Source organism: Acomys minous, assembly GCF_964271855.1.
Source record: "Acomys minous genome assembly, chromosome: 14".
Taxonomy (NCBI): domain Eukaryota; kingdom Metazoa; phylum Chordata; class Mammalia; order Rodentia; family Muridae; genus Acomys; species Acomys minous.
In genome coordinates, this window is record NC_140496.1 from 17,870,986 (window position 1) to 17,882,992 (window position 12,007).

The following is a 12,007-nucleotide window of genomic DNA, read 5'->3' on the forward strand; positions in this document are numbered from 1 at the left end:
TCTAAGATGACAACAACCTCACCAGGCATTGGTTCTTAATTTCTCTGGCTCATCCAAGTAACCAAATGTTCAGTAAAATGTCTTTTTTTTTTTTAATGTAAAATGAAGTTGTTTTGTGAGTACTGCTCTCAGGAAGGCCATTTAATACGGGCTATTGATGAACATCTTTTTTTTTTTTTAAATACTTCTTTACACTAGTCTCTAGGATCCCTTAGAGTACATAAAGTTTCTCAACACTCACCTGAAAGTTTCAGGACTTAAGCAGCAGAGCTATAGGTTTGTCCTGCAAGAGTCATGTGCTGTTTCTACATCTCAGTTTTGTTGACATAAAGCTGAGACTTTTGTACATGTATATTCCCTTCCTCCTGTTTCCTCCCCTACCACTTTTCCCTCCAACTTCCTGTGCTCATGTTTTAAAAGCCCACCAAGTCCTCTTAGTGCTGCCATATATACATGGATGTAAAGCATCTACTGCTGTAAGTGTTGTTTTTATTTCCTCAGAGGAGGGGATGAGATGAGAGCTCTACCCAGGCTTTACAAATACGTGGCTTGGGCTGAGCCCAGAGTGTTTCTGTCTAAATATCCAATAGGCCATAGGCCTAAACCTGGAAGCTTCTAGCCTCCATACAATCTAATCTTCTGCAAGCCGTCAGGACCTTGAAGGCTTCAGCTTTCAGCTTTTGTCTGCTAACCTAGGCCTAGACTGTTTTCAGACTCTAAGACTTACTGCAGAATAAACTCACCTTTCTAGCTTTTTATGAACTTTGATTGGCTGGTTTAACTCAGCTGTTCTAGCTCAAAATCCTCTCTAAACTGACTGATTCAAGTTGGCTTCTCCAGTTTCTGACTGAATTCCTTTGCTTGGAAAAACTGCCTCTGAACTCCAGGGACAGAACTGCACCAACTGCATGAACTGAATGGTACTGAACAGAATTGCATGAACTCAACTTTATTCAACTGACCCACACCAAACTCAACAGCCCCCCCCCGTCTCTCTCTCTCCCTCAGTGCTCTTAAGTAGCCTCTCTTGCCGTTCTGTTCTCCCGAGAGTTGGGCATAGCCTGTCTCTGACTCATTCTGCCAAATCTTTCTCACTTTGTCTGTCCTTCAATTAGGTGCCATTGCTTGGGATTACAGGTGTCTACTAAAGGTGTGTCTGTATTCCAGGTGGATCATACAGACCTGGGACTTTGGATGTGATCCCTTGCCAGGGTAGCCATGTTGCTGCGTTAAAATTCCTCTACATACTGGAGCATGAGTAGCCTCTTGGAGGCTGCATCCGTAAAAAACAAGATAAAACAAAACAAAACAAAAAAAAAACACAAAAGGGACTGTCTTCTCTGGCCCCCAGCAGCCATCAATGCCAATAGCTCCTCAGCTGGAGTTGCTGAGTAACCCAGAGAACCGCAACTGGCCACTGATCATGCAGAGAATAAGAGACGGCGAAGACCTAAGGTTTAAAGACAATCTATTCAGCAGTCCTCCCCTGAAGGCTCGGGGGCCATCTTGGAAACGCCAGAGGTCGTGGCTGGCTGCAGCAGCAGAGGGCTTGTCAGACATGCAAGGACACTACTGCGTGTTATTTTGCTTTTACCACAGCCTTCCTGGTTTAGGACTTAAGATGGAACCTAGACACACACTATGCTCCTGTGTGCCTCCCGGGTGGCAGAAGCCACCACATGCTGCTTGTTTCATTTTGTTCTCATCAATATAACTTTGAAAAGTTCTACATGTAATTTCTTCTGTGGAGTGAGCAGACAGTTAAAGGTAACTTAATTATACCTGAGAAAAACCAGCTGCCTACACACACTTAATTTTACTATACATTAATACTCCGAAGACAAAGAGGGAGGAAGGCAGAAGGAGTAAATTCTGGTTCAGGAAAACGTGAGCAAATACTATGTACTGGAGAAGCAAGGTACCGGTTCAAACCCTTGACATCAAAAAATGAAGAAATGGAGCTGTGATTCACCAAGAGCACCTCCAGGCGAAGAACACAACTGTTAGAAACATGACTGAGGGGGCTGGAGTGATGGCTCAGCGGTTAAGAGCACTGTCTGCTCTTCGAGAGGTCATGAGTTCAATTCCCAGCAACCACACGGTGGCTCACAACCATCTATAATGTGATCTGATGTCCTCCTCTGTCTGCAGATGTACATGCAGGCAGAGCGCTGTATACATAATAAATAAATAAATAAATAAATCTTTTTTTAAAAAATAAAGAAAAAAGGAACATGATTGAGTGCTTCCTGCTGAGGAGAAATCAGTGATCGCTCTCCTAGGACATTGTTTGAGGAAGCATAAAGGACAGTCATCAATAGCCTACATTAAATGGCTTTCCCGAAATCAAGCCACACTTGGAGCAGCTGCAGAGAGCTCAGTCAGGCTTATTCGGTGACAGGGGAAGACAATGAGAGCGGCTGCCTTAAAGGGCCCCATGATTCATGTGTTTAGGCAATCATCCCTGCTTTGCCCTAATGGAAGGTTCTGGACATTGATAAGCTACAATAAAGATGAAAGCATGCTTTTATCGACAATTCATCTTATGCAATGAATACTGTCTCCAGTCTTCAGAAAAGTATTCAGTTGGCAGAAGCACCTCAGGGCATGGACGTTAACTTTGCCAAGACTAGCTAAGTTTCAACACACAAAACACTCATTGTGGTTCAACCTGCCTTTCCTTTAGTGCAGGAATATCAGTCTAAGCACGGGTGTCATTTCAAATACTTCTACAATTGGAAAACTGGAACTCAGGTCCTCTGTGAGAGTGGATTGCATTGCAAAGGCAGCAAATGAAAGAGTAAAGTGTTTGTATATTAATAAGAGAGGTTAGGGAGAAATCCGTAGGTGTAAAGGGAAGTTCTCAGGGGCGCAGTCTACATCTGAGTTCTTATTAGATGGATCCATGACCTTCTAGAAGCCACTCTTGAAATCCTGACTGGATTAGCCTGTGCCTGGATTAGATAGTGACTGGGGTAGACTGTGACTAGATAAGGTTGTGACTGGATAGACTGTGACTGGGTTAGATTATGACTGAATTAGACTGTGACTGGGATAGATTGTGACAGAGTTAGGCTGTGACTGGATAAGATTGTGATTCAATTAGGCTGTGACTAGGTAAAGTTGTGACTGGGTTAGACTATGAGCAAGTTAGACTGAGTGGATTAGACAGTGACTGGGATAGACTGTGCCTGGAATAGACTATGGTTGAACTAGGTTGTGACTGGATTCGGTTGTGACTGGGATAGACTGTGACTGGGGCAGACTGTGAAAGGCATAGACTGTGACTGGGGTAGACTGTGACTGGGGTAGACTGTGACTGGGGTAGACTGTGACTGGGGTAGACTGTGACTGGGGTAGACTGTGACGGGGTAGGTTGTGACTGGGATAGACTGTGACGGGGTAGGTTGTGACTGGGATAGACTGGGACTAGGGTAGAATAGGACTGGGGTAGACTGGGACTTTCAAGCTTTGACCTTATCATGTGAATAATCTAAAGTGACTAATCTAAAAATCTAACAACTTTTCTAAATTATACTGCAACACGTTAAGACATATTTACTTACAAATTATATTTCTAATTATAGTATTTTATGATAGATATATTTAAATACATGAACATATCACAAAGATGAGTTAAAATGAAATAAGCAGTGTTTTCAAATAAGTAAAAAAACCCAAAAATACCTAATAATTTCGTAAGGACAAAAGCACAGGTCATTCCTTCTCAAACTTCTGCCTTAAAATCTTGTATATAATGACCCAAAGGTAATTTTTAGGGTACTTTTTGTTGTTGTTACATTGGTTTTATGACTGACAAAACCAAAAATGTTATCTTACAAAGATGTGAACATCAAAGGGGAAAACATATCGTTGGCTCAGTATATAGGCGTTCATTTCTGAGTGTCACTTGTCATTGACACCAACTGCTAATAATAGGGAGACTGTGGTTAAAGTTCAGTTCATCATTTTCCCATTGCATTCATAATAACAGCTGTCAGTGACTTCAACCCAAGTATGCCAGGAGCCAAAAATCTCACTTGGCATAAATGGACTAAATGGAACAACTTAATAATAGAATAAAATAATGACAATAAAATAACAATCTTCAGAGTCAATTAAAAATATCCACCCAGGGATTGGTCCTTTTAAATGTCAAACTTTAAATAAGAAGACATGGAAATGTTGAAAGTGAAAGGATAAAAGAGTATTGAATGTCCACATTAATCAAAAGTAAGCATTCCTAAATGCACAAATGTCAGACCAAGTACATTGGAAGGTCAGAGCTCTGACTAACACTAAGGTACTTCATAATGCTAAAATGGTTAATTCAACAGGAAGTTACATTAATACTACATGTGCACATACCAATATTATAGTTTCAAAATGCTAAACTGAAAGTTGATAATGCAAAAATTGAAATGTTAAATCCATAATTACATTTGTGAATTTTAATAACATTCACCATCTGTCCATAAAGGATAAGAAGTTAGTAGAGCTGTAGCCAAATGATGTGATTATTAGTAAACTTGGCCTAATTGTCATTTATGGGACACATAACCTTCTCAAAGCACAGGGACCATTTACCAAGCTTGAACATATCCTGGGCCATAATGTTAGTCTCAACTTATTTCCAGGTCTAAAATTATATCAAATTCATTTTCTGTCACCAGTAGAATTAAAACCAAATTCAAAATAAACCAATAAACAAACCACTAGCTATAAAAATCCCAAGAGTTTGACTATTATTCAATGCTTTGCTAAATAATTTTTTGGTCCAAAAAAAATAAAAATGGAAAATTTTAAATCCTTTAGTTTTAAGGAGAATAAAGCATATGAAAATATATGTGCTGAAGATAAAGCCAGATTTAGATAAAAGATTTTGTCTGAAATGTACATATTATAAAACATTAAAAGTCAGTGTCTAAGCACTCCCCCTATGACTGACAACAACCACAAGAAGTAAAGCCTGGGGAAATAGTAAAGAAGAAAAATAAATAAGGTTTGGAAAATGTGAACAATAAAGGAAATTAGCTAAAAGCTGGCCCTCTGAGTAAGTGAATAAAATTGACAAAGCCACAACAATAGAAGTCCTACCTAAGGACAGAGGAGGGGTGCCAGTGGGGCTGCCAGTGTCGCAAACACCATGAGTGGCTGCTCTGAACAGCCCTGTGCTTGAAATTTAAGATTTTAAATTATATGACAAAATGGTCCTTAAAATCGGTTTAAGGAAAACAAATCAGTAATTAAAAGCCGGCATCTCTTTTGAAAAACAAAAGCTTGGCTTGAACAAAGAAATTCTTAACCATTTAGGGAAGTATCAACACAACTCTTTAAAAAGGGTTTTCCCAAAGAATAAAAGAAGATAATAATTCCTAGTAACACTCGACTTGTTTTTTGTTTTTGTTTTCAAGACAGGGTTTCTCTAGCCTTGGCTGTTCTGTAACAGAAATCCACCTGCCTCTGCCTCCCCAAAGTGCTGGGATTAAAGGCATGTGCCACCACAGGCAGCTTTCAAAAAAAAAAAAGACTAATTAGGTTCATCAGATCAAAACCTGAGGTAGCTACTACATAAAAAGAACATTAAAGGATTTTTTTCTCTCTCACAAATTTGACTACCCCTCTTTCAAACAAAATATTAGCAAATCTGTCCCGGTGATTTATCAATATTTAAACTTTGTATTCATACCAGGAAGCAGCATTTTCAACCAATGGTCACGTTAGAAGAACAACAATCAGGAAATCTTTGATAATGTTGATGAAGACATTCGATAGAGAGTCAACATCCACCCGAGAGGGAAAATCACAGGAACCCACGGAGTGGAGTGTCCACTAATGAACAGTGGGCAGGGACAAGGTAACGAGAAGTAAGGGAACTGATGAAAAACGGAAGTGACGCCTGGTCTCTCACACGCAATTAAGTCAAAGATGGACCTTTAGCTGAAGCATAGGAGCTAAAACTATATTGCTTATAGACATAAACATGAAATATATTCACAATCACAGAGTAGCAAAAGCTGACCTCTAAGCAAGGTTGAAACAAAAATTTGTCTTAAAAAAAAAAAAAAAAGCCGGGCATGGTGACGCACGCCTTTAATCCCAGCACTCTAGGAGGCAGAACCAGACGGATCTCGGTGCGTTCAAGGCCAGCTTGGTCTAACAAATGGAGCCCAGAACAGCCAAGGCTACACAGAGAAACCCTGTCTCAAAAAACAAACAAACAAACAAACAAACACACACAAAAAAAAAAAAGAAAAAGAAAAGGAAAAAGAAAAACAAAATGGTAACAGATTTTACTAAAATTAAAAATAATTGCTCACCAAGTATGGCCATTGAAGAAATGAAAGGCAGGCTATAGACTATGAGAAAAACATCTTTCTGACAAGTAACTAATACAATAAAAGAGAAGTAAACAAGCAAAACATTTAAACAAGCGGAAAAGATATAGGAACGGCCAGTTATACATGGAAAGATGCCTCGTGTCATACATTAGAGAAGGGGAAATTGAAACCATTCACACTCCCAGTGGATCTAAAGTGAACACAGTGGCATTGCATGTAACAATGGAAGCAGCTGGAACTCTCAGCCTTTGCTGTTGGACTTCCTGTAAAATGGCCCAGATGCTTTGGGAAGTGGCGTCCTCTTGAGCTGGGAGAAGTGTTTTTACTTATGTAGGTCAGAAGATTCCTCTTTTGTTTAAGCTACGTCAAACTTAGGGCTGTCTAGCTGGCAGGCCAGGGAATGACTGCAGACAGAAACAGGTGAGCCATGCCGCCATGCCACTGGCTGTGTGGAAGTGTGATGCTGGCCCAGGTGGAGCCAGAACCACTTAACTGTGGTCGGTAAGGAAAGGGCATCTTGTTCTAAGACAAATGTACAAAAGCCAGCAACTCTGACCTGTGACCTAGATATCATGGCTGTGTACTTCTATTTTCACTCTACAGTGCTATCCACGTATTTTAAAAGACAGCAGTCCATGTGGCTGCAAGTTAAAAAAACAAAAACAAAAACAAAAAAAAACCAGTATGTGATTTCCATGGGGTATGGCCATCAAAAAAATAAAAAATAAAAATAAAAAAAAAGATGTTTGTGGCAACATATACAGTCCAGAATTTATGTGAGATCTTAATGGCAGCACTTGCTTGATTCAAGAATTAAGGACACTGGGTCTAAAATAGTGGGCACATAGAAGAATATTTTGAACTGGGATTTACATATATTTAAAAGAAATCAGGCAGATGCAGCCACACGTCAAATGGAAAGCACATGGGTGGGCACTGCCTTCAAGTTCCCACAAACACATAAACACCCTCCACTCATCAGTGTGATTTCTGGTTCCCTCCTGAGGCCTGAATTCCTCAGGCTTTCCATATGGGAATTCTATGAGATTTGGCATCGACTCTGTTGGAAACATTCATATTTTGGCCCTTTACTTTTCAGATCTTAACTTTAGCTCATGACGCCATAACGCATCTCAGTGCCCTTGTTTTTACCATTTCCCCCTTCTTAGTATGAAGAACTGAAGCTAAAACAAACAAACAGAATAAGCAAAACAACAAAGCATACCGGTATCGTAAGTCACGATGAGTTTTTCCTTGTGATTCCCCACACTCTGTGGCTCAAAGTCAACTTCCAGCTGCATGGACTCCCCCACGTTAAGAATCCCATCCGTTGGCTCTATCGAGAAAGGCCTGCAAAGCATATGGAGAGGCACTGTCAGAGCGTTATTTCTGACTAGCTTGGCATGAGGAGAGGAGACTGGAGCTCTAGATCTTCAGAGTGCCCACATCCAACTTCCCGGTCCGACGGTGCAGGATGATGTTCCCCTGGATGGGAAAGAAGGAGTTAACGTAACAGTAATAGATCAGCAAGGCGAGAGGCTGAGCAGCTGAAGTCAGGTTCCTGTTTGTCTTCTTGTCTTTCATAAATTTTTTTTTTATTCGTGGGTGTACTTGACGGGAATAAACTGGATAAAGCCTGCCCTCAGGACTCTGAGATTGCAAAAGGCCTACTGATCCCCACCTCAGAGGTCAGCTTCCTGGGCATGCGCAGATGGAAGAGGGACCAAAAAAAAAGAAAGAAAAAAAAAAGCAGTTAGAAGACTAAGGTAAATGGAGAAAGTTCTGCATCTTGAAAATAGAATTGGAGACCCAGGTGTGGTGGGGCGCGGAGGTTCATTTGAGCAGAGGGAGATAGCTTCACTTCACGGTCCGGGAAGGGAACAGTAAGCTGGGCCTGATTACAAAGCACCTTGAACAACTAACTCATAGGGCTCTTCCTTCTAAACAGAAAATCCAGCCCGTTTAATTATTTTCACGGTCTATTTCACATCTTTAAATGGCTAGTTTTTCAAAGTAATGTGGTGGGCAGTGTAGCTGGCTGGCTAAGCTGTTTCTGAGTACGTGCTCCTATGATAACAGCGTTTAGCATCATCATCCCTTAAATCTTATCTGTCTGTAGATAATGAACTCAGTTTCAGGGGACCTAAGCTTTCTGCCATGAGGGTACAGAGCAGACACAAGGGTCACGTTAGGTGGGGCCTGAGATATTTGCTAGGACCTCTGTGGCCTCTGGTGATGTCTGCTCACTTTCTCTGCTGCCCACCTGCGCCCCCCCCCCCCGTTTGGATCTCTTTTTCAATTCCTTGCTCTTCCATCTGCCTTTCTCCTTTTCTGGTCCCCATGATACCCGCTCTCCAGGGAGCCGCTGGCACCACTGTAGGAAACCCTGGAGTTGTTTGCTTCTAAACTGATCTCTGGCGATGGCTGAACGAGCTCAAACCGTGACCTTGGACAAGTAATTTAAATTAGTTTTCTCATCTAGAAAAATGGGTCAGAACAGCACCTGCCTCATAAGGTTACAGTGTGGGGTAAAGGGGCCAGTACAGGTGAGTGGTTGGAATAATGTCTGGCCCATAGGGTATCATGTGATACAAATATTTACGGTTATTGTTATTTTATCTTTACCTGCATTCCAGTGATGCTGGAGGAGGAATCAGCTGTGTAGTTAATTCAAGCTTTTATCACTGCCCTTTCACACACACACACACACACACACACACACACACACACTCGTGCACACACGCATCACAACTTATAACTTATTAGTCCCCTGCTCAAACATCATCACTGGGCCTTGTGATCTGTGCAATAAAGTTCAAACCCTTAGCATTCAAAGTCACACACACATGCACCTTCCTATGGGTCTATACACATTCCTATGGGTCTAGCCTCCTATATACGCTTGTCACACCCCCCAGTCAACAGGGATGGGGTAGGTTGGAGGCTTTGGTCTCTTTACCCACAAAGTCCCCCCAAGCACTGCTCCTGCTCTGTCCAAGCGGACTGTGCCTCCTGCGTAGACAGCCTGGGACTATCTGAAAATCCAGCGCTTCCCTCCTGTGATACTGTGTTGGCTATCATGGACCACAGCTCAGATTCAAAGTCACCGCTTGCAGGGAATGCTGCATCTGTGGAGCAGCCTGGTTGGTCTGCCTGTTGAGTACTACTCCTGAAAGTTTCGGATTCCTCCTCTCCTCTGAAGGGTTCTTACCCATTGAGAGAAGCAGCCAAGAAAGTGAATTTGAATTCTGATGCGAGGTAAACTGCAGGAAGAAGCAGGAAGGACCAGGAGAAAGGACCCAGCTGGGGATGTGCACTCTCATGGGGCTGTTCTCCACACCCCAAACCTCTAAACCACAGGACCGCACAGAAGAGGTATGGGATTACAATCAAATCTTGTGGGCGTCAAACTCAGGGCTGTGCACATGCTAGGCTAGCACTCTGAGCTGAGCCACACCCCCAGCCCACCGTCAAATCACAAAGGCCAACAGAACACTTGCCATTGTTTGTTAATTTTTATGGCGTCTTGGAATGGGAAAGGAGTAAATGCTCAGGAGCCAAGCAGTCCTTGCTTGTGGAAGGCCATGAGTCTTCCAGGCCGAGGTCCATTCCTCCCTTCTGGTTCAGTAAGACACTGACCACAGGGGATGGGGCCCAGGTTCCTGCCTTTAAGAATAACATGACAGTGGCTTCTCCTTTCTTTGCCTCTTTACATGATGCTATCTTTTTTTTTTTTTACAGCCTGTTCAGTTTCCTCTCAGATATACCTCGGTAGCCAAAGAACATTTTGAAATGGATTGGAGGTGATCTTATCACAGAATTTCAGCTGATCTCCTAAGCAGAAGGTGACACCGGGTCTCTAGGGAGTCCGAGTTCTACAGAGCAGTAATGGATACTTTCCCTGCATGCTAATTGTTAGTTTTAGGTTACACTAAACTTCTTCAGCTGTGAGAAGAGTCACCTGGGATCACCGTGGCCTCCTGGAGCTGCCCGAGCTCTCTCGATAAATCAGATGTTAATTGGGCAGAGTGCGTGAGGTGCTGGGGCTTAATCACTGGCTGTAATTTGATTTTGCACTTCATTTTACTTCAGGCCTTCGGGCTGAGCTGCCTGCACAATAGCGAATGTCAGCAAGCACTCTTATAAAGAACTGAAGAGCTGTGACCCTCCAGGGTCCAAGGCGGCCTCTGTCTATTAAACTGTTTGGTTTTGATATGACACCCTCATTAATCTCAAACTCTTCATTATGGAAGGAACTTGGTCTTCCGACAAACCTTGAGTCTGGTCTTGGTGTGTTAAACAGTCATGTCAGTATGCTTTCTCATATGGCTGAACTGGAGCCTTAGATCTTTAAGTTGCTTCTCAATCCTCCGCCACCCACTCCCCAGGATTAATCCCCCTTTAATAGCCAAAGCCATTGTGTGACCTGCTGGAGTTCTAGGTCAAATCTGTAGTAATGCTGACTGGCAATTGTCTGTGCTCTCTGCATATTTTATAGCACACAGCAGCTCCTTGAATTAGTGCAGGAACCATTACTCCCGTTTTATAGTCTTTGGAACATGTATTTTTAGTTTAAGTTATTGTGGAGGTTTACAATTGCAGCTTTGCCTGTGTGATATATTGTTGGGATGGCATCCTATAAACATTTATTGAGCACTTATTTATTCTAGACATTTGCTAGATGCTGAGCACACACAGATGAAAGAGTCAGATAGGAGTCTTGCACCCGAGAAGCCCACAGATGCGCGAAGAAAGGTTTCTTCTTATCGTCTATATAAACCTAATTGTCTTATGAGTTAAATCGTCGTTTAGATGAGAGCAAAAGCAAGATCTGTTTTTACCAGAATCCCAATGAGATATTGTTTCTCATTAAATCCTAAAGCTAAAAGCGCCCAGACCAAACAAGGAGGCTTTTGACCTGATAGTCCCCGCCTGTCACTCCTTACCTCTACTGTATCTATTGAGGACTGTGCGGGTGTCTCCTGTGCCAAAGAGCTCGAGGCTCACCCCCACTTTTTCTTCTAACAGATTTACTGTGTCTGCTTATACGTCAAGATCTTTTATCCACTTGGACTTTAGTTTTGTGCAGGGTGATAAATAAGGGTCTGTTTGTATTTTTCTACAAGTAGACATCCAGTTAGACCAGCACCATTTGTTGAAGATGCTATCTTTTTTTCCATTGTATAATTTTGGCCTCTTTGTCAAAAATCAAGCGTCCATAGGTGTGTAGGTTAATTTCTGCGTCTTTGATTTGGCTCCACTGATCCACCTGTCTGTTTCTAGGCTAGTACCATGGCATTTCAACAATTAATAAATGGGACCTCATGAAACTGAAAAGCTTCTGTAAGGCAAAGGACAATGTCAAGAGAACAAAATGACAGTCTACAGACTGGGCAAAGATCTTCACCAACCCTACATCTGACTGAAGGTTAATTTCCAAAATATATAAAGAACTCAAAAAATCAAACACCATCAAGACAAGTAATCTAATTAAGAAATGGGGCTCAGAACTAAACAGAATTATCAACAGAGGAATGTAGAATGACTGAGAAATGCTTAAAGAAATGTTCAGTGTCCTTAGCCATCAGGGAAATGCAAATCAAAACAACTGAGATTCTATCTTATACCTATCAGAATGGCTAAAATAAAAAAACTCAAGTGATAGC

General features: G+C 41.8%; 1 protein-coding gene across 8 annotated transcripts in view; it reads right to left on the reverse strand.

The window, feature by feature from the left end:
* The window catches only part of HYDIN (HYDIN axonemal central pair apparatus protein), a 346,689-nt gene that overhangs the window by 263,501 nt on the left and 71,181 nt on the right, over nucleotides 1-12,007 (reverse strand). For all 8 annotated transcript variants that reach the window (XM_084757699.1, XM_084757700.1, XM_084757698.1 and 5 more), the window contains one exon: nucleotides 7,567-7,691. In XM_084757699.1, coding sequence (XP_084613825.1) covers nucleotides 7,567-7,691 — 125 coding nt within the window. The remainder of the gene's footprint in view (nucleotides 1-7,566; nucleotides 7,692-12,007) is intronic.